At 44.6% G+C, this 21,605-nt stretch overlaps 2 protein-coding genes across 3 annotated transcripts; both read left to right on the top strand.

Annotated features, from left to right (window-relative positions):
• Window positions 1-13,907: 13,907 nt before the first annotated feature.
• LOC123445209 (zinc finger CCCH domain-containing protein 12-like) lies at window positions 13,908-19,375 on the top strand. Of its 2 annotated transcripts, none has more exons than XM_045122166.1 (7): window positions 13,908-14,015; window positions 15,062-15,222; window positions 15,852-15,914; window positions 16,516-16,635; window positions 16,733-17,029; window positions 17,528-17,854; window positions 18,936-19,375. In XM_045122166.1, exons 1-7 carry the CDS (start codon window positions 13,949-13,951, stop codon window positions 19,122-19,124), a joined length of 1,224 nt encoding a protein of 407 aa, XP_044978101.1. In that variant the 5' UTR covers window positions 13,908-13,948; the 3' UTR covers window positions 19,125-19,375. The 2 variants fall into 2 exon arrangements, with proteins under 2 accessions (XP_044978101.1, XP_044978102.1); XM_045122167.1 differs by lacking the exon at window positions 13,908-14,015 and adding an exon at window positions 14,304-14,641.
• Window positions 19,376-20,370: 995 nt separating this feature from the next.
• Window positions 20,371-21,373, top strand: LOC123445208. Its single transcript, XM_045122164.1, has 2 exons — window positions 20,371-20,625; window positions 20,710-21,373. The coding sequence occupies exons 1-2, from the start codon at window positions 20,557-20,559 to the stop codon at window positions 20,980-20,982; spliced, it is 342 nt and encodes a 113-aa protein (XP_044978099.1). The 5' UTR covers window positions 20,371-20,556; the 3' UTR covers window positions 20,983-21,373.
• Window positions 21,374-21,605: the final 232 nt, after the last annotated feature.

Below are 21,605 nucleotides of genomic sequence, written 5' to 3'. Positions count from 1 at the left end.
ATACTAACGTTTGTGCTTGCAGATGCGTTTACTATTTTGCTAGGATGTAGCTTTAGTAGTAATAGCATAAGTAGCACGACAACCCCAGTCTATGCGTTGCTTCGTAAGGGGCTGATTTGGATCCACTAGTTTAATGCTATGGTTAGACGTTGTGTTAATTATTCTTTTGTAGTTGCGGATGCTTGCGAGAGAGGTTAATCATAAGTGGGATGCTTGTCCAAGTAAGGGAAGTACCCAAGCGCCGGTCCACCCACATATCAAACTATCAAAGTAACGAACGTGAATCATATGAACATGATGGAACTAGCATGACAGAAATTCCCGTGTGTCCTCGGGAGCGTTTTTCCTCCTATAAGACTTTGTTCAGGCTTGTCCCTTGCTACAAATGGGATTGGGCCACTTGCTGCACCGTTGCTAGTACTTGTTACTTGTTACTTTTCACTTGTTACGTTTCACCTGCTACACCATCACTTGTTACCGCTACTTTTAGTGCTTGCAGTTATTACCTTGCTGAAATCCGTTTATGAGAGCCTTTTGCTCCTCCTTGGGTTTGACACTCTTACTTATCTAAAGGACTACGATTGATCCCCTATACTTGTGGGTCATCAGTGATGACGATGGCGACGACTTCCCCCTCCGGGAGGGAAATTTCCCCAGCAGGATCGTCCTGCCGGAACTCTAGATTGGATCTGCTCAAGTTCCGCCTCGTGGCGGCGGAGAAACCACGAAAAAGCTCCCGACTGATTTTTTCTGGAATGAAACCCTTCATATAGCAAAAGAGGGGGGCCAGTGGGCCGTCAGGGAGCCCACAAGCCGTGTAGCCGCCAGCAGGGGGTGGCGGCTACCAGGCTTATGGCGCCCTGGTAGCTCCCCTCTAGTACTTCTTTCGCCCAGTATTTTTTATATATTCCCAAAAAATTCCACGTAAATTTTCAGGGCATTTGGAGTTGTGCAGAATAGAGGACTCAGATTTGCTCCTTTTCCAGTCCAGAATTCCAGCTGTCTGAATTTTCCCTCTTCAAATAAACCTTGCAAAATAAGAGAGAAAAGGCATAAATATGGTACCACAAAGTAATATAACAGCCCATAAAGCGATAAATATCAACATGAAAGCATGATGCAAAATGGACGTATCAACTCCCCCAAGCTTAGACCTCGCTTGTCCTCAAGCGAAAACCAAGTTCCATAAACATGTCCACATGTTTAGGGACGAAGGTGTCGATAAAACATAATACGGACATGAGGGCATCATGATCACACATAGAACAGCAATACATCATAAAGATTCTTGTGGGAAAATAACAATTCCTTCACAAAGCAAAGCATGAAGCAAAAACCTTACCGAGAAGTAACCAACAATAGGCCAAAGTCATTGAAGCAATTGCAATTTATCATAACATCAGAAAGAGTCAAATAAGAGCTTGTAAGGCAAACCCACATACTCAATCATCTCTTTTATTTTCCACAATTGTTACAACTCATGTGGTACTCATGGTATCAAAGTTTTAGCTGGACACAGAGGAAGATACGGGCTTATAGTTTTGCCTCCTAACTATTTACCTCAAGGGTAAAGTCAACAATAATAAAGCATAAGTACTCAACTCCAAGTTGATATATGAATATAGATCTTTCCCAAGCATGTGACGGTAGCCAAGACAAAGGCAAAAATAGGGAATTGGTGAAGATCACCATGACTCTTACAAGGGCAAAAAGTAAAGCTACAAGATAGGCCCTTCGGAGAGGGAAGTAGAGGTTGTCATACGCTTTTGAGGTTTGAATGTGTGTCCTGTTAGTGCGGAGGAACGTCACTTTATATTGCCTCCTGTGATAAAGAACTTTATTATGTAGTCTGTCGCTTTTATGTCTTCCTCATCACATGTTCGTACAAAGCTTATTTTCCACACACTAATAGATCATACATATTAGAGAGCATTTTGTATTGCTTGCACCGATGACAACTTACTTGAAGGATCTTATTCAATCCATAGGTAGGTATGGTGGACTCTCATGGCAAAACTGGGTTGAAGGTTTATTGATGCACAAGTAGTATCTCTACTTGGTGCGGGAGTTTTGGCTAAAATGAGGTGGAAGCAATCGTCACATGCTAAGGGATCTCTAATCATATAACATTGTTTGGAACCAAGCAAACACAATTCATTATGTTGTCTTCCTTGTCCAACATCTACTCCTAAGCATGTAATAGTTTGGTGAGTGCTCACAATTGTAAAAAGTGTCTAAGATGATATATTTATATGTGAACCTCTCTTTCCTTATTACTTCTTATTAATTGCAACAATGACTGAGGTCTATGTTGATTTATTCTCAACAAGTTTCAATCATCATACGTGTCATATATGAAGTTATCACTTTCCATAAGATCATCTCATGATCTTTCATGCTATCGTTCTTTTCATACTTTTGATCACGACATAAAGCAAAACCCTTGACTAAGATACTCTTTATTATATAGCTCGTAAGCTCGAATACATCGGGGGAGACAGAAGGTAAAAGACTCAAACTAAACATTAAAGACTTATTCCTCTAAGAGAAGAAATAAAAAACAAAAAGGAAAGAACTAAAACAAAAGTAAAAGTAAAAGATATAAAGGTGATACGATACTAGGGCAACTCCCCCAAGCTTGGCAAAAGCCAAGGGGATTGCCCATACCAATGCTTAGTTGTCTTCCTTTGGTGGTGAAGGTGGTGGAGTTGTTGAAGTGGTCTGATCCTCCGTCTTCCAAGGCATAGGTGCTCCACCATGGCAGGATGAACGAGTCGCCGGAATTCTCAAATCTGCAGCCAACCTTATTGATTTAAATCTATACTCATACTCATAGTTTTGGTTCTGCAGGTCATAGATCTGGCCCTGAAGTTGGTAAACCCTGTCATAGATCCTCGAGAGGTGTTTCCCAATGTCAATGGCATCCATCTTGTGATTGCTGGTGAACTCCGTGATCATCATGTGGTTGGCGTTGAGTCCACGCTCAACCATCCCTTGGCACTTGAAGACTTGTTGCTCCATTGCTTCGAGCCTCGTCTCCATGCTTCTGGTCTTCTTAGGCCCCTCAACATCAGGATGTGCAACATCCACAAGCTCATCTTGATAGATTGAGGGTGTTTCAGCACTTCCGTGAGGTAGGGATTGATGATCTTCTCGAAGATCTTGTCCTTAGGAGCGTTTGGGGAAGTCATGATGATCTAGATCTGCCACAGAAACAGGCTCGAAACGAAAACAGAGGAAAACTGCGTGATACGGAGATCAAAACCTTCGGGCGTATATATAATGATTTTTTCTGGACCAGAAGGAGTGCTCCACAAGAAAACGGAGTCCGGGAGGCACACAAGGTGCCCACAAGCCCTCTATCCGCCACCAGGGGGTAGGTGGCGGCTACCAAGCTTGTGGCCGCCTCGTGCGCTCTTCGGACTGCTTTTTATTTTTCTAAATTTCCAAAAATTCCAAAACGGAGGAAATTTCCTATTGGAAAAGTTTTGGAGTCCAATTACTTACCGAAACAGATACCTCTTCGTTTTCAGGGTCTGAAACAGGCTGATAAACATCCCTTATGTACTCCTTTGGAGTTATGATATTGATGATATTGGTCTCAACATTTATGGGAGTACCGGAGATCTAATGCTTGATTCTTTGCCCATTTACCACTCTAGGAAAATTTCCTTCCGTGTTATTGATTTTGATGGCACCAGAACGATATACTTCCTCGATAACGTAAGGACCTTCCCATTTAGAGAGAAGCTTGCCTGCGAAGAATCTTAAGCGAGAATTGTATAGCAGGACATAATCACCTACATTGAACTCTCGTTTCTGTATTCATTTGTCGTGCCATCTCTTAACCTTTTCCTTGAACAACTTGGCATTCTCATATGCCTCGGCCCTCCATTCATCTAATGAGCTGATATCAAACAACCGCTTCTCACCGGCAAGTTTGAAATCGAAGTTGAGCTCTTTGATTGCCCAATAAGCTTTGTGTTCCAGCTCAAGAGGTAAATGACAGGCCTTACCGTAAACCATTTTATACGGCGACATGCCCATGGGATTCTTATAAGCAGTCCTATAAGCCCATAGTGCATCATCAAGTTTGCTTGACCAATTCTTTCGAGATCTATTGACGGTCTTTTGTAAGATCAATTTGATCTCCCTATTACTCAACTCCACTTGACCACTAGACTGAGGATGATAAGGAGATGCAACTCTGTGGTTGACATCATACTTAGCGAGCATCTTGTGGAAAACGCCATGAATGAAGTGTGAACCGCCATCAGTCATCAAATATCTAGGGACTCCAAATCTTGGGAAAATGACTTCTTTAAGCATCTTAATAGAGGTGTGGTGATCAGCATTTTTAGTGGGGATAGCTTCTACCCACTTAGTGACATAATCCACAGCAACTAAGATGTGAGTGTACCCATCGGAACTCGGGAAGGGTCCCATATAATCAAAGCCCCGAACGTCAAATGGTTCAATGACAAGTGAATAGTTCATAGGCATTTCCTGACGCTTACTGATGTTCCCTATTCTTTGGCATTCGTCACAGGACAAGACAAACTTACGGGCATCCTTGAAGAGAGTGGGCCAATAGAAACATGATTGCAATACCTTATGAGCAGTTCTATCTCCAGCATGGTGTCCTCCGTAGGCTTCGGAATGACACTTCTGCAAGATCTGTCCGTGTTCATGTTCAGGCACACAACATCTAATAACACCATCTACTCCTTCTTTATAAAGGTGAGGATCATCCCAAAAGTAGTGTCTCAAATCAAGCAAGAATTTCTTCTTTTGCTAATAGGTGAAACTGGGTGGTATGTATTTGGCTACGATATAGTTTGCATAATCGGCATACCACGGTGCACTCTGTGAAGCGCTAATGACATTTAACTGCTCATTAGGAAAGATGTCATCAATAGGTCGTGGGTCATCAAGGACATTCTCTAGCCTGGACAAGTTATCTGCTACAGGGTTATCAGCACCCTTTCGGTCAACAACGTGCAAATCAAATTCCTGTAGCAGGAGAACCCATCTGATCAGCCTAGGCTTAGCGTCCTTCTTCTCCATGAGGTACTTAATAGCAGCATGATCAGAGTGAATAGTGACTTTGGAGTCAACTATGTAAGATCTGAACTTTTCAGATGCAAACACGACTGCTAAAATCTCATTTTCCGTAGTGGCATAGTTTCTTTGGGCACTGTCTAGAGTTTTACTAGCGTAGTGAATAACATTGAACTTCTTGTCAACTCTTTGTGCTAGAACAGCACCAACAACATAATCACTAGCGTCGCACATGATTTCAAAGGGCAAGTTCCACTCAGGTGGTTGAACAATAGGTGCGGTTATCAAAGCCTTCTTAAGTATTTCGAAAGCTTCCTCACAATCCTCATAAAAAACAAAAGGAACATCCTTCTGCAAGAGGTTGGTAAGAGGCCTAGAAATCTTATAGAAGTCTTTAATGAACCTTCTATATAAACCAGCATGACCTAGGAAACTTCGTATACCTCTGATATCTGTGGGGCAAGGCATTTTCTCAATTGCATCAACCTTAGCCTTATCAACTTCAATGCCTCTTTCAGAGATTTTGTGTCCTAAGATGATGCCTTCATTAACCATAAAGTGGCACTTCTCCCAATTCAAGACGAGGTTGGTATCTTTGCATCTCTGTAAGACTCGATCAAGGTTGCTGAGGCAATCATCAAAGGAAGACCCGTAAACGGAGAAGTCATCCATGAAAACCTCAACAATCTTTTCACAAAAGTCAGAGAATATAGCCATCATACATCTTTGAAAGGTGGCAGGTGCATTGCATAAGCCAAAAGGCATACGTTTATAAGCAAAGGTACCGAAGGGGCAGGTGAAAGTGGTTTTCTCCTGATCAGATTGTGCAACAGGTATTTGCGATAAGCCTGAATAACCGTCTAGAAAGCAGAAGTGTGTGTGTGTGTTTGGATAGCCTTTCTAGCATTTGGTCGATAAACGGCAAAGGATAATGGTCTTTCCTGGTTGCCTTGTTCAGTTTCCGGAAGTCTATCACCATCCTATAGCCAGTAATAATCCTTTGTGGGATTAATTCATTCTTATCATTAGGAACGACGGTGATACCTCTCTTCTTAGGTACGCAATGTACTGGACTTACCCAATCACTGTGAGCAACAGGATAAATGATTCCTCCTTCCAGAAGCTTTAATATTTCTTTTCTAACGACCTCTTTCATCTTAGGATTTAATCTCCTTTGCTGATCAGCAACTGGTTTAGAATCAGGATCGGTTTTAATCTTGTGCTGACATAGAGTGGGACTAATACCCTTAAGATCCTCAAGAGTATATCCAATAGCAGCACGGTGCTTCCTCAGAGTTTTCAGTAACTTCTTCTCTTCGTGCTCTGAGAGGAGAGCACTAATAATAATAGGATATATCTCCTTCTCATCAAGATAGACATACTTAAGAGTATCAGGCAACTGTTTAAGCTCGAACACAGGATCACCCTTTGGTGGGGGAGGATCCCAAAGCAGTTCAACAGGCAGATTATTCTTGAGAATAGGATATTGTTCTAAGACAATTTTATCTATCTCATCTCTTTCCTCCATATGCATATCATTTTCGTGCTCAAGCAGATATTGCTCTAAAGGATCCGTAGGAGGTACGGCAATAGACGCAAGAGCAACGATTTCATCCTTACCAGACGCCTCCTTTTCATGGGGTTGTCTTCCAAACTTGGAGAAGTTAAATTCATGAGACACACCCTCGAAACTAACTGTGACAGTCTGCTTAATGCAATCAATGTGAGCGTTGACAGTGTTGAGAAAGGGTCTACCGAATATGATGGGACAAAAGCTATCTTGCGCAGTACCAAGGACGAGGAAATCAGTAGGATACTTCGTCTTACCACACATGACTTCTACATCTCTCACAATTCCCAGAGGGCAGATAGTGTCTCTATTAGCTAGCGTAATAGTGACATCAATGGGTTCTAGCTCAGCAGGTGCAATCTCATCTTTGATTTCATCATATAGAGAACGGGGTATTGCACTAACACTAGCTCCCATATCACATAAACCATGGTAACAGTAATCTCCTATCTTGACAGAAACAACGGGCAGGCCAACTACAGGTCCGTATTTGTCTTTCGCGTGAGGTTTAGCAATTCTAGCAGAGTCCTCACAGAATTTGATAACATGCACGTCTACGTCTTCGTCTAAGATATCTTTGATAATAGCAACACTAGGTTCAACTCTAATCTCCTCAGGGGGTACAAGTGGTAATGTAACCCCTACGTATCACAGTTGGAGCTTTAGAATAATCCTTTATCCTAGCAGGGTATGGTGGTTTCTCTGCGTAGGCACAAGGAACAACAGGATCACTAAAAGCAATGACTTTCTCCTCAACTAGATTGGTTTTGACTATGTTGCTTTCTACAGGAGGATGATACTTAAACCACTTCTCTTTGGGAAGATCAACATGAGCAGCAAAAGATTCACATAGAGAAGCTACTATCTCAGAGTCAAGTCCATACTTAGCGCTAAAATCTCTAGAGGTGTTTGTTTCAACAAAAGATTTAACGCAATCAAACTGGAAATTCATACCTGACTCCTTACCTTCCTCCAGCTCCCAATCTTCAGAGTTAAGTTTGATTCTTTCCAATAAATTCCACTTGTGGTCAATATCCTTCTTCATAAAAGAACCGGTACAAGAAGTGTCAAGCATGGTACGATCTTCATGAGAAAGCCGAGCATAAAAGTTTTGAGTGATAATTTCTCTCGAGAGCTCGTGATTGGGGCATGAATATAGCATTGATTTAAGCCTCCCCCAAGCTTGAGCTAAGCTTTCCCTATCACGAGGCCAAAAGTTATAAATATAATTCCGATCACGATGTACTAAATGCATAGGATAGAACTTTTGATGAAATTCCAATTTCAACCGCTTGTAGTCCCATGATCCAATATCATCACATAGCCTATACCATGTCAACGCCTTATCCTTCAAAGATAAAGGAAAAACTTTCTTCTTTACCTCATCCTCGGGCAAACCTGCAAGCTTAAATAAACCACAAACTTCATCTACATTGATCAGATGCAAGTCTGGATGTGAAGATCCATCTCCTCTAAAAGGATTAGCCAGCAGTTTATCAAGCATACCCGAAGGAATTTCATAAAAGATATTTTCAGTAGGTACCTCAGGTTGAGGAACAACTCCTCGTGCTTCCGTTCGTGGTGAATATACCCCGAACAAACTCCTCAAAGGAACAGTTTCCATAGTGACAAGTGACAATAAATTTCAGCACAGTATATAAATGTTTCCTTACCAATTTCCACTTACCAAAGGCGCTTCACTCCCCGACAACGACGCCAGAAAAGAGTCTGGATGACCCACAAGTATAGGGGATCAATCGTAGTCCTTTCGATAAGTAAGAGTGTCGAACCCAACAAGGAGCAGAAGGCTCTGATAAACGGTTTTCAGCAAGGTAATAACTGCAAGCACTGAAACGTAGCAAGTGATGGTGTAGTGAGGTGAAACGTAGCAAGCGAAAAGTAATAAGTAACAAGTAATAGCAATGGTGCAGAAAGTGGCCCAATCCCTTTTGTAGCAAGGGACAAGCCTGAACAAAGTATTATAGGAGGAAAAATGCTCCCGATGACACACGGGAATTTCTGTCATGCTAGTTTCATCATGTTCATATGATTCGCGTTCGTTACTTTGATAGTTTGATATGTGGGTGGACCGGCGCTTGGGTACTGCCCTTACTTGGACAAGCATCCCACTTATGATTAACCTCTCTCGCAAGCATCCTCAACTACGAAAGAAGAATTAAGACAACGTCTAACCATAGCATTAAACTAGTGGATCCAAATCAGCCCCTTACGAAGCAACGCATAGACTGGGGTTTAAGCTTCTGTCGCTCCAGCAACCCATCATCTACTTACTACTCCCCAATGCCTTCCTCTAGGCCCACATATGGTGAAGTGTTATGTAGTCGACGTTCACATAACACCAGTAGAGGAAAAGACAACATACATCATATCAAAATATCGAACGAATACCAAACTGACATGACTATTATTAACATGACTTATCCCATGTCCTCAGGAACAAAAGTAACTACTCACAAAGCATAATCATAATCATGATCAGAGGTGTAATGAATAGCATCAAGGATCTGAACATAAACTCTTACAACAAGTAATCCAACTAGCATCAACTACAAAGAGTAATCAACACTACGAGCAACCTTACAAGTACCAATCGGAGTCGCGAGACGGAGATTGGTTACAAGATCTAGAACCCATCGATGTCCTTTGGACCCAACCACACTCGATTAGACATCCCATGGCATCTGCCATGAAAACACCATGACAGTAACTTCCCTCTGCTAAGCATGGAGTGTCATATGAACCGAGGCTTAAATTTTGTGCATGATATACTTGTTTTGAGATGTGGGAACATGGCCCTTTATTAGCAAAGGACATGAATTTATTTTTATAAATATCTTTGTTGTTCGATTTGACATACTGCTAAGTGAGGTGGTGTTGGTGGTGTGGCATAATTGTTTTCTACTCCTCTTGCTTTTGGATTCCCATGACCATATTGATCTTACCCTAACTATGCTTATGTTCTACTTTAAGTTATTTTTTTGGAAGAGTGATATGCCCATGATCAAAGAGTAACTATGTTGTATTTTTTGTCCTATTTTTATTTGGCACTTTTCGAGAATCCAGTTTGTATCAATGTCTCCTTGGTAAGCAAGCTCAGATTTAATGTTACTGCAATATCCTCCTATAATGACCAATTGGTTTTAAACTTGTAGCAACTTGGTAAGCTTTGTGCCATCAATAAGCATGATCGGTGTTCTCTTATACATGTAAGAAAGAGGTTAGATAAGTTGATATTAGGGATCAAACAAGATAGTGGAATGTGCTTAGTCAAGGTAGAACCAAACTAAGCCTATTGTCATACAAACATGTTAATAAATATGACATCTTTCCAAAAAATCAAACAAATACAACAACTTAATTAGTGCACACAATCCCACCTCACCGGATAAAAGGTCGTTGAACTATGTAATAAATCTTGTCTCAGTTGCCTAAATACTTTTCCTCTCGTTCTTGGCGTCTGGAACCCTAGCCACCACCATGAGAGGCCAAACATCTAGCGACGTCCTCTGGCGGCTCCCTCCGTCGACGACCCCGGTCGTCTGTGGTGAGGGGGCCGTCGGATCCATGCGTGTGGATTGTTATTGGGCCCTCATAGTCTAGGTTTTTTTAGTTTGTTCATCGTCTTGGCTTCGGTTGCGGTGTTGAAGGCGCTAAATAAATATTCTTCACATCCTTCTCACACGAGGCGACTGGTCCTATGGTTGGGGTGGATTTGGAAACCAATCTATTCAAGCAAGGATGGCGTGGCGGCGACGACATCCTCATGATGGACATGTGTCCTCAGACTTCATCGTCGCGACATTGTTTGCTCCACTGCAAGCGCAGAGCTTGAGAGGTAGCCCAAGAGCGAATGCATATTGTCGTCTACATCGACGACGTCTGGAAGATGGTGGATCGCGTGCTGGGTTCATTGTTCATGGATGGTAGGTATGGCTTCCTCCTCCGACGTGTTAGTCGGGGGGGGGGGCAGATCTGGAGTTGACGTGTCCGGGATGTTGCTCCAGTCTTATTCATTTAACGGTAATGGTTTCACCTTTGGTGAGCCACCTTGGAGGTTGCAAAGCTGCATATCAGCGATGGAGACGTGTTGAGCTCGGGTGAGGAGGTGATTCGTATTTGTTTCTTTGGTGGCTGATGTGGTTACACCAAATGTAGGTGGTGGACATTGGTATCAAGTTTAGAGAATTCTTTGATTTTGATTGTATGTTTCCTTCTTGGTTGAAGCTCTTTTGTGCAAAGACTAGCATTCTGCTATCTTTTCAGCTTTTGTCGGGTTGATATATACATGACTTGTACTATGATTCTTATGATAAATAAGACATGTACTATCATGTAGAAATATATATATATGACAGCTAGTAAAGACGAGGTAGGGGTTGCCTGTGCGCTTGCAGGGGTTTATCAATGTCGATGCAAGAGTAGCCGGAGGAGGAGGATAGACGACGCCGGGTGGAATCGCTTCAACCGGAGATTGAATTTTTTTTTTCTGTCAACGGAGAATCAGAGGGAGGGAACGAACACTGGTAGCATATGAGAGCATCTACATCCGGACCTTGCAAATCCGACGTCTCAAACGCCTGCGGACGCGCCCGGTCAGTGATCGGGCGTGTCCCCTATTTGTTCATCCACGCAATCACACTCATCATTTTCTTTCTCGTATGTCCAGTCAGTTGTACGTGATTGCTGAAGAAGAAGAGAGAGAAACAAAAGAATAGATAAAATAAAGAAATAGATGGTCCGGAGTGGAAGTCACGTCCTATGTGACGGACTGACCGGCGCGTCCGCGAGCACTCATATTCTTCCCATATTTGAAATGGATATGAGGGTTCGTAAACAGCCCGGGTATATAAAGACAATATGAGGGGTCCGGTTTGATCACTTTTTTTCTTCTCTCTTCTATTCGATCATTGATCGGACTCGTACGCACACATATGAGAATCATTTAAAGAGTCCGGCTATAGATCTGACCACAGGCGCGGGATGAGTGTACACACACAGGATACACCCGGAAGCACCACATATGCCGACCGCGCCCACCACCACCACCACCATTACGCGGAATACAGAATTGGCATGGCATCCCATCAACTAGGGCGTAGCGTAGCATAGGCCCCCGTCCGTGGTGACCACCACGCACGCACAACGCAACCCACCGCCGCTGCATCACCCGTGCCTGCTGCCTCGGGAAACCCACAGACCACACCCCGTCCCTCCACTCAGGCTCGCTTCGGCTCCAAGCCGGAGAAGGAGGATGGATCCAGGCCCCGTCCCCCAAGGCCAGCCAGGCCGGAATCCCAAGGTCGCCGCGCCACCCGAACCGTATCGTCGGGATTAAAACAGGTGGTCGGTGAGCAGCACAGGAACGGAACGGAACGAAAACCAAAACCCAAACCCAAACCCAAAAATAAAAGCGAGCGAGCGAGCGAGCGATGCGCATCGAACGGGGAGACCCCGAAAGCGACGCGAGGGAAACAAAAGGCGGGCGAGGAAGAAAGCGGTATTTTGTGCGAGGGAAAAAGGGGGAGGAAAAAACGAAAAAGAAAAAAAAGGAAGAATTGCGGGGGGGAACGACTGGATGAGGTCACCCCACTCCCGCGGTGCGGCTCCTCTCCTCACAATTCACACCCGAACAAAAAGAAGGAGGGAGGGAGGGACGCGTAAAAGGAGCGGAGCGTCGGGTCAGGGGAAAGAGGCAAGGGAAGGGATGGGAGGAGGGGAAAAACACCCGAAGCGGACGCCCCGGGCACACTGGCACCATGCACAGTGCGGGCGGAATTGTTACGCGCACCGCACCGCACCGCCGCGCCCGTGGCCCCGCCCAGGATGATGCTCCGCTCCTGTCCACTTGTCGTCAACACACACAAGCGTACTCCTTTCTTTTCCCCGTTTGGTTTGCACATCAAGGCTAGACCGAGTCTCTGTTTTCGACAGCGCATGTAATTCTAAAACGAGCGTTGGTCGTATTATTTTAGTATACAACAATTGAAATCCACCATCAAATTTATTTTATTTTTCAGAAGAACTTTTAATTTATTCATCTTCAATCCCGGCAGTACAACTAACACGAGAATTGATAAAAAAATTGCATCCGGATTCGTAGTTCATCCAACGATGACCACTAGCACTGAAGCGAGCGGAAGGCGCACCGTCATCATCATCCCTTCGTCGTCGGAACAGGGGCAAAACTTGATTGGTGATAGACAATCAATTTATCAGGACTGACTACATATGCGGTGGAGATCCATAGCGTGTCAGTTTTATCAAACACACTTTTATTGTACCTCACGGTTGTTTCGCTCTAAAACCGCAAGCAAGCACATGGAAAATTATAGAGTCGAGATGTCATGATTCTTTTTGATCTCACGGTGAGATTTTACAAACAATATTTTTTAAATGCCCCATGGAAATTATAAAAGATATAGGGCACATGCAATGCAAGAAAGAAAGAAAGAAAGAAAGATAAATATCAGCCCGATCAAGCATACCCTATGAAAAATCAAAGCGTAAAAAGATTATCTGTAGTTTTTTTGTTCGCCTCGAGTCTAAATCCTTTGGCTCGTCTGACTTTCACTAAAACAATGCATTTGACTTCTAATCATGGAAGATAGCGGTCGATATAATTCCATCTATACACGCCGTAAACGTTAAGATATGGCAGCGAAACATATATCTCATTAAGTGCACTTTTCGGCGCCTCATCTCTTCGCCTTACCGGCATCTATCGCCTTGCGTCCCGAGCACCCCTTTCGGCGCCTCATATTTTTCGCGTGTGGTCCTCTATCTCCTTGCAGCCCACGCCGTCGATCATGGACTTTCACTAAAACAATGCATTTGACTTCTGATCATGGAAGATAGTCACCGATATAGTTCCATCTATACACGCCATAAACGTTGAGATATGGTAGCAAAACATATATCTCATTAAGTGCACTTTTCGGCGCCTCATCTCTTCGCCTTACTGTCATCTATCGCCTTGCGTCCCGAACCCCCCTTTCGGCGCCTCATATTATTCGCGCGTGGTGCTCTATCTCCTTGCAGCCCACGCCGTCGGTCGAACGCAAATCTCTAGCTCAGCATTTTTGTCGACATCCTTCTCGGTTTCTCCGCCGGGCGTAACGTTCGCTTGCCCCTCACCCTACCTACCCCTTTTCTCGAATGCTGCCATTTACAATAGCCTTTCCCCCCACCGGCGCCCCGTCATCTATATCTACACGAGTAAATGACATGGAAAGGATAAAACCCGGCGGAGCGAGGCGCCGTGTCCGCCACCCCTCGCCAAAGTTCCTCCCATCGGACATGGTTACAAATACCCCGTCGCCCACGGGCGACCCATCATCAGAGGATTCAGCAGGGCAGGAATTCGGTGAGTAAACTACATCTCCTCTCCTATGTGCAAAATCAACGAGTGTTCCATCCTTTCATCAAGCTGATTGAAAACCAACACAACATAGTAAAAACGCAGTTGCAAAGATGGCCCTGATTATCTTCTCCCATGCCCTTGCCGTGATCATAATTTTTAAAACAACAACAACAACAACAAAAGAAAGCGCTGCAATTTCGCCGGGTAGAAAGAAAAAAAAAGGGGGGAATAATCGCATGAGCGGGCAGCGCGCGTGCAACGCGCGAGTGCACGTAGCAGGTCGCGCACCGAAAAAGAGAGCGAGAGAAAGGGGGAGAAATAAATACAAGGGGCAGCGGCAGGCAGGGCGCCTCCTCTCTCTCTCTCTCTCCCTCTGTATCCTGCACACACCGCCACCGATCACTCGCCGGAGCCCCTCCCCCAATGGCCGCCGCCGCCGCCGCGATCGCGTGATGGCCGACCCAGCCGCTCGCCGAAGATGGACGAAGCCGGAAGGGCCTCCGCTCCCGCAGTGGTGACGGTCACGGCCTCCGCCGCCGCCCCCTCGCCTCCTCCTCCCCCGCCCCCCGCCACGGCCGCCGCCGCCGCCGCCGACCCGCCATCGCCCGACCCGGACGCCCTCTATGAAGGTTAGGGTTTCCGTGCCTCCTCTCCCCGTCATGCGCGAGCGCCAGAGCCGTTTTGGGGAATTGGGGTTATAATCGGAAGCTGCTAAATTCCGCGCCGTAGGTTAAGCTCGGATGCTCGGTTTTACCCCGCGATTTCCTGCGGAATCAGTGGTCGTTCTCGCGGTATTCCGCCGTGGATCGGGGAGTGGTAACCCCGGCGGATTTTGACGGCGACTAAAAGCTATTATTTTGCGCGTGTCCGTGTCGGCGTGGAATTGGGGTTTTTGAGGGTGATTGATCGTGTCAGGCCGCGGTGTTGTTACTTTCCGTGTTTTGCATGCTGTTACTTGCAGAATGTGGATACTTTGTTGGCGCTTAAAAATCAATCTGCCAACTCGTTGATCTCGGTTCTTACCAGTTTCGTGTGTGCGCGCAATGCAGAGGGAATGTGGCAGCAGATGACCATGAACAGCGGTGTCACTATGCAATCTGGGCCATATCCTGTGCGGCCAGGGGAGCCGGACTGCACCTACTACCTCAGGACTGGATTGTGCAGGTTCGGCATGAGCTGCAGGTTCAATCACCCTCAGGACAGGAATACGGTGAGCAAACTACCCTCTCCCAGCTGTTGTTTCCATACTGCTCTGTTTCGCATGTTCACTATCGTCAGGGTTACGTTTTCCACATTCTCCAATATGTTCTATCCTCATGTAGTACATAAGCAGGACTGTAAAATGAATACGCAATTAGTACATCTTGTGTTGATTTGTTCCTATTGCAACGTGGAATCAAATGTAGTAACTTTGACCGAATTTAAGGCAATAATTAATGCGCAAAATGCTCAGTATCATGATTCATATGACCACCTTTAGATATTTAAGCGCTTTCTCATTCAAAGGCGCATAAGTATCCTAACATCTGTAAGTATGTTTTGATAAAAAGATTTTATCTAGTCTATGATTCCCTGTACTTTTTCATTTCCATTTGATAAAGCTTTCTATATGTTACTCATGTGTCGTACTAGATAGAATCCACTTTTCTTTTGGATAATTGTCACTAGCATTCCCTTTCTCTTGGATAATTCTTGATTGCCACCGGCAAGCTGCATGTCTTTCCTATTCCTTACACACATTACAGTACTAACTGCCAATTTTCTGTAAAACCTCTTTATATACTTATTGTTGTTGCTTCATCTCACATTTTTCTTCTCAACTGACCTGCTTATTGTTAGGCTATTGCCTCTGCCAGAATGAAAGGAGAATATCCTGAGAGGGTGGGACAGCCTGAATGTCAGGTAATTATACTTAGGAACTCTTTGTTCTTTCAGAAGCTGTTGTTTAGTCATTGATTTTACTTGGATTCACGCCATGCTGCCCTGGTTAACAATATCAGTAGTGTCATATACTCGTATGTGGCTTGTTTTCTGCTTATGCGATGCGTTGAGCAATTATTTATCTAGTTAACAAATTCTTAGAGGAAACATGTGGCATAAAGGGGTCTTAAATTTTGTTAATGCGTCCATATAGGTCAAGCAAAAAGAAGTTATGGTATTTTCATGTAAGGACTTTGTAATTCTCCTAGTTCTTTCTTCAGTGCTTGTATGTAAGGACTGATTATCATGTGATAAACAAACCAGACAAGACAACTGTTATAAGAATTTGTAGAAGCACTCATACAGCAAGAAAAGAACCATTTGGTGATTTAGCTTCAGTTTTTGTCAGGATGACAACCACAATTTCGGAGTGCCCTTTTGTAAAAATATAGGGTATTATTTGTTTCCATGGCATGCATGTGGAATCGATATCTTCAAATCTACTAGCGGTATAGTTTTATCATTTTTATGCCATGCTGAACAAGTGTTGAACTGAAAGAATTTCTCAACGTTTTTCATGTAGTACTATCTGAAGACTGGAACATGCAAGTTTGGGCCTACGTGCAAATTCCATCACCCTAGAGAAAAGGCTGGAATCGCAGGAATGGTGCAGCTAAATGCATTGGGATATCCACTTCGACCGGTTAGTTGTTCACTGTTAGCAGACTGTTTTATTTTTACATCATTTTATATATTTTTCTATTTGTTGAACTGAGCTGAAATCTATTTTGCTGTTGTAGAATGAAAGGGAGTGTGCATACTACTTAAAAACGGGACAGTGTAAATATGGGAATACATGTAAATTTAACCATCCAGAAATTTTCAATGCGGTGGCTTCTTCACGTGGTTCCCCTATTTATCCTCCTGTACATACCTCTGGAAGCACTGGTCCACATTCCTATACTGGAACAATGGCAAGTTGGACTTATCCAAGAGGTTCTTTCATTCCAAGCCCTAGATGGCAAAGTCCTTCAAACTATACACCGATGATTGTACCGCAGGGTCTTGTTCAAGTACCAAGCTGGAACTCATATCCTGTAAGATCATCTCATTTCATAGTAATGCAGCATAATGTATTTTCTCTTAGTCATGATGTGTTTCTCTGTTCATTTCCTAGACCAACAGGGGAATAACATATGAAATACGTCAGTCTCAAGTCTCCACTTTTAACTTATCCTTTTCCCTTTATTTGGATTTCTGCAAGTCTAACCTTTGATCCATTGTCTCTGTGTCATGATCCTGTTTCCATTGGCTGTCTATTATACTTGCACTATGTTGCTATTTCAATTACTATTGCCATGTTTGACGTTTCCTGGAAGACAAATCTTCCAACTAGATAATAATGATTTGCTCAAAGAAAATAATTAAGTTCAGTCGCAAATGAGTTCATTTTATATGCATCTTGGAAAGCTCTGACATGCAGCTTGGTCTATAATTATTTGCCTTTAGTGATTTAGCTCTAATTTGTAAAAAAAGAAAGACATTTTGGAGTCTATATTTAGGGTTGATATTTGTGATTTTGTTTATCTTTCAAGGGGCAAATGGTACCTGTTTCATCTCCTGAGAGTCGACTACAGTCTCCAGGAGCTCAACAATACTATGGAACTTCTCGACAAGGTGAAGGCAGTGCAGGAAATCAGGGAATGCAATCACCCTACAGATCCAGTTCATTTCCTGTACCTCAGTATGCACTGCAGAGAGAGAATGTATTTCCTGAGAGACCTGATCAACCGGAATGCATATACTACATAAAGACTGGAGACTGTAAATTTGGTGCAGTTTGCAAATTCCATCATCCCCGTGTGCGTTCACAGCCTCCCCCAGACTGTATCTTGAGCCCAATGGGTCTTCCATTACGCCCAGTAAGTACATGGAGCCCCTTCACTGTTTTTGCTTATCCTTACCTCATTGTCCATGATAGTTTTTGCTCCCGTGTTCTGAGCGTTGTACCGCCTTCATCATCCCTCTGCGGGAGAAAGACCCTAGTACCGTCTTAATTAAGCAGTTGATTTACATGTCTTTCTCTGAGTAAAGATTTGAGATGAATTGTAGAACCAAAAATGCTTCATCAATGTTTATGTTTATTAGTTACACAATTGATTCTGCAATAATATATAGTTCCTCATATTAATGACCAATTTTCTACAAGCAAGAAAATCTTGTGTTAATTTACTAAAATATACCTGTCTTGGTTACACACTGTTTTATCATCAAATTCAGTGGCAGAAGTCACAGTGATAAATCCACTATGGTAGATATAGACTGCTAACTGATGCCAGTATACAAAATCAAAACATTGTTATAATCTACCAATCTAGCAGGGAAGCCATAAGTAGAGTACTCCCTCCGTTTTTATCTCCACATATTAACTTTGTCCTAATTCAGATTTTGTAAAGTTTGACCTAGTTTATAGAAAAATATGTTAATGTCTACAGTAGCATAACCATTAGATTTATCACTGAATATATTTTCACATAAGATAATACTCCCTTCGTTCCTAAATACAAGTCCTTTTAGATATTTCAATATGGACTACATACGGATGTATATAGACTTATTTTAGAGTGTAAATTCACTCGTTTTGCTCCGTATGTAGCCCATGTTGAAATCTCTAAAAAATACTTATATTTAGAACGGAGGGAGTATTTCTTATTATAAATGTTCAGTCTTTATAAAGACTTGTGGCTAACCTAATATGCAAGGTAAATAAAAACAGAGGGAGTACCTCTGTTTAGTTATTAATTGGTTAACACGCTGTACTTTAGCTATTGAATTGATTGTTCTTAGCTAATAATCGTTGACACGACTTGCTACTTCCTCTTGAATAGATATGCTTAGCCAATGATTTTGTTGCAGTTACTCAAATACCAGTATTCATCTTTGCTGTTCCCAGCGCACCTGTTGTTGGATCATGACAAAGCCATTCTTGTTTGAGATTTTCAGGGGGAGGAGCTCTGCAAGTTCTACTCTCGCTATGGCATCTGCAAGTTTGGCGTAAACTGCAAGTTCGACCATCCGATGGCGGCCCCGATGGGGGTCTACGCGTACGGCTACTCCGCGTCGGCGTCGCCCAACGCGCCCATGGCTCGCCGTCTCCTGGAGTCGCCCTCCGGGTCTGCGTACGCGTCCTAAGGCTCCCCGGCAATTTGACCTTGATTGATCTCGATGATGATGTATAAAAAGCCATCGCGCGCCGTCCGTCCTCGGTCGCGCCCCGCGAATGTTCTCTCCCCCTAACTCCCCCGGAATCAAGTTCTGTAAAAATCGAGTTTGCTACCAGAGATGTACAGTTATTTTTGTTAATGCGGGTCCTTGGATGGATGGATGGATGGAGAAGCCATTTGCTACCGAATGAAATAATGGTTGAATGCAGTCGTTGGAAATGTCGGCATTTTTTTTCGTCAATATGGTTTCCTGACGGATGTCGTGTGTGTGCGTGTGGACGAACACCAGGAGGCCATATTTTTCCTTCCTTCTTTCTTTCTTTCCTGCATTTGGGTTTTCTTGACCGCAGGGTGAAGGATGGAGGTAGAACGAGGAGCAAGCAAAAGCTTGGTGCAGAATTCAGTTGAGGCATCGCCATCATGATCTTGTCGCCGGGAAAGTTTTGTGAGGTAACCGGCGTCTTCCCAACGACCCCGAGTTTAATGTGGGAGGGGAGGCCATGATGATAAGGCGCCGAACCTGGTCCAACCACTTTTCTTGTTGCGGGGGTGACGCATAAATGCTTGCCTCAATTTGTGGTAGCAGCCAACCAAATTGTCCTCGACGTTGCCTGCGAAGTGCAAAGATCTCATGTCACCACTCACCAGCGAGCGTCGTCTCATCAACCTTGTCTTTGGTGGCAGTAAAACTTGATTGATGATGATCAGCTGCACCGCGCAACAGTGGAATCGTCCTATCAATGAAGTAGATGTAGGACGGCTTTGTGTCAACGCTGCTGCCCTGGTGCATCTGCCATCATCTCCACGAACAATTTCCTTCTTCCTCTTCTTCTCGACACTCGTAATAATGATGGTCTAGCAGTACCATCAAATCAAATCAAATCAAATCAAAGGGAGTAAATAAGCTTGTTCCTGCAGCAGTGACCCGGTGTCCGTGTGTCCAGGCCATGAGAAGAGAAGGGAACCATCGCGACGCACACGAGCACCGGCATCACATTCCCATCGTCCACCACCACCAGCCTCGTCCACGTCGAGATCCTGTTCCTAGGCAGGAGATATAGGCATAGGGAGATCTCGAGTGCGTATGAACGCGCCAAAGTGGATGCGCGGTTTCAACGCGGACCATCACGTCATGTGCGTACTATTGTTTACCGCCCACTCCTGCGTACGTACTGTATTTTTCTACTCCTACTACTACCGTCCACTCGGTGCGGCGCCCACTCGACTGACGGGCGTGACGGCAGCCAGCCGGTACCGAGTACTGAGACGAGACGAGACGAGATCTCGGCCTCCCTCCCAAGTCGTCCGTCGTCGGCTCCCGAAAAGGACCTCACACTCCCTCCCTCCCCACCCCTCTCCGCCCACTGCACAGTCCAAATCCCCACTCCACCCCGCCGACGATGCCCAAGCCGCTCTTCCTCCTCCTGCTGCTCCTCCCCCTCCTCGCGGCGGCCGCCCACTCCTCACCGGTAAGCGCGCAGTACGGTACATTCGACAGCCCAATTCCGCGAATCTTGGCCCTGACATTGCCTGCCTGCTCCACGCGCGCGCAGGAGGTCCCGGTCCCGGATGCGGCGGCGGCGGGGGCGCGCATGGTGCCGATGGCCCCGGCGGGGGTGGGGTTCAGCGGGGTGGTGCTGAACGAGACGCGGCGGCGGCTGGGGAGCTTCCAGCTCTGCGCGCCCTGCACCTGCTGCGGCGGGCCCAGGGGCGTCTGCGTCCTCTCCCCGTGCTGCTACGCCATCAACTGCAACATCCCCAACCGCCCCTTCGGATTCTGCTCCTTCACCCCCAGGTCATGCGACTGCCTCCGCTGCAACGTCTGACCCTCTGCTTCCCAGCGCCATATGGGCGAGGGCAATGTTCAGACTTGAGAGTCATAGTAAGTATTTTTAGGGGAAAGAGGACGGACGGACGGACATGATAGCATGAGAGCTCCCCCCCCCCCCCCCCCCCCCCCGCCCGAATGCTTGCTTGCTTGCTTGCCGATTTGTTATTGTTTTTCTTAGTCCTATTATACTAGCCATTTTGCTGCCGAATTGTTATTAAGTATATCGTGTAGCTGCTACCTCCGGATGGATGGAATTGGTTCGCTAGCACAAGAGTGCCACTTCTGGGATTGCCCTGGGACATTGCGTGTCTCGTCTCATCGATGCTTTTCTTCATACATCTAGTTAACAAGTGTGGAGATTCAGTGCCTTTTATTATTGGTTGGTATCTCTTGTGTCTCATTCCTTTCCATCCATCTTTTACATGAAATGTTTCCATATGATTCGGTCAAGTCGAACTGCATAAGACATTTAGGAGGTCCATGTTCTTCATATCAGTCACTCACTTGTACTGCCTGCATATTAGTTTCCCTCTTGTGTTGGCTTGGATTGATCCCACTCTTTTCGACTTTCGTCGGTGTATCAAGATTCATTGCTTCCACAATTTTGCTACGCAAAGT

The sequence above is a fragment of the Hordeum vulgare genome, chromosome 3H (assembly GCF_904849725.1).
Source record: "Hordeum vulgare subsp. vulgare chromosome 3H, MorexV3_pseudomolecules_assembly, whole genome shotgun sequence".
Taxonomy (NCBI): Eukaryota; Viridiplantae; Streptophyta; class Magnoliopsida; order Poales; family Poaceae; genus Hordeum; species Hordeum vulgare.
Note: the sequence above shows the minus strand (reverse complement) of the source record. Positions and strands in the feature narration are given on the sequence as shown.

Coding starts and splice junctions, on each gene's coding strand:
- LOC123445208 (XM_045122164.1), top strand. CDS start 20,557: ATGCCCAAGCCGCTCTTCCTCCTCCTGCTGCTCCTCCCCCTCCTCGCG. Junction 20,626..20,709: donor CGGCCGCCCACTCCTCACCG/GTAAGCGCGCAG, acceptor ACGCGCGCGCAG/GAGGTCCCGGTCCCGGATGC.
- LOC123445209 (XM_045122167.1), top strand. CDS start 14,491: ATGGACGAAGCCGGAAGGGCCTCCGCTCCCGCAGTGGTGACGGTCACG. Junction 15,915..16,515: donor TGGGACAGCCTGAATGTCAG/GTAATTATACTT, acceptor TTTTTCATGTAG/TACTATCTGAAGACTGGAAC. Junction 17,855..18,935: donor TGGGTCTTCCATTACGCCCA/GTAAGTACATGG, acceptor TGAGATTTTCAG/GGGGAGGAGCTCTGCAAGTT.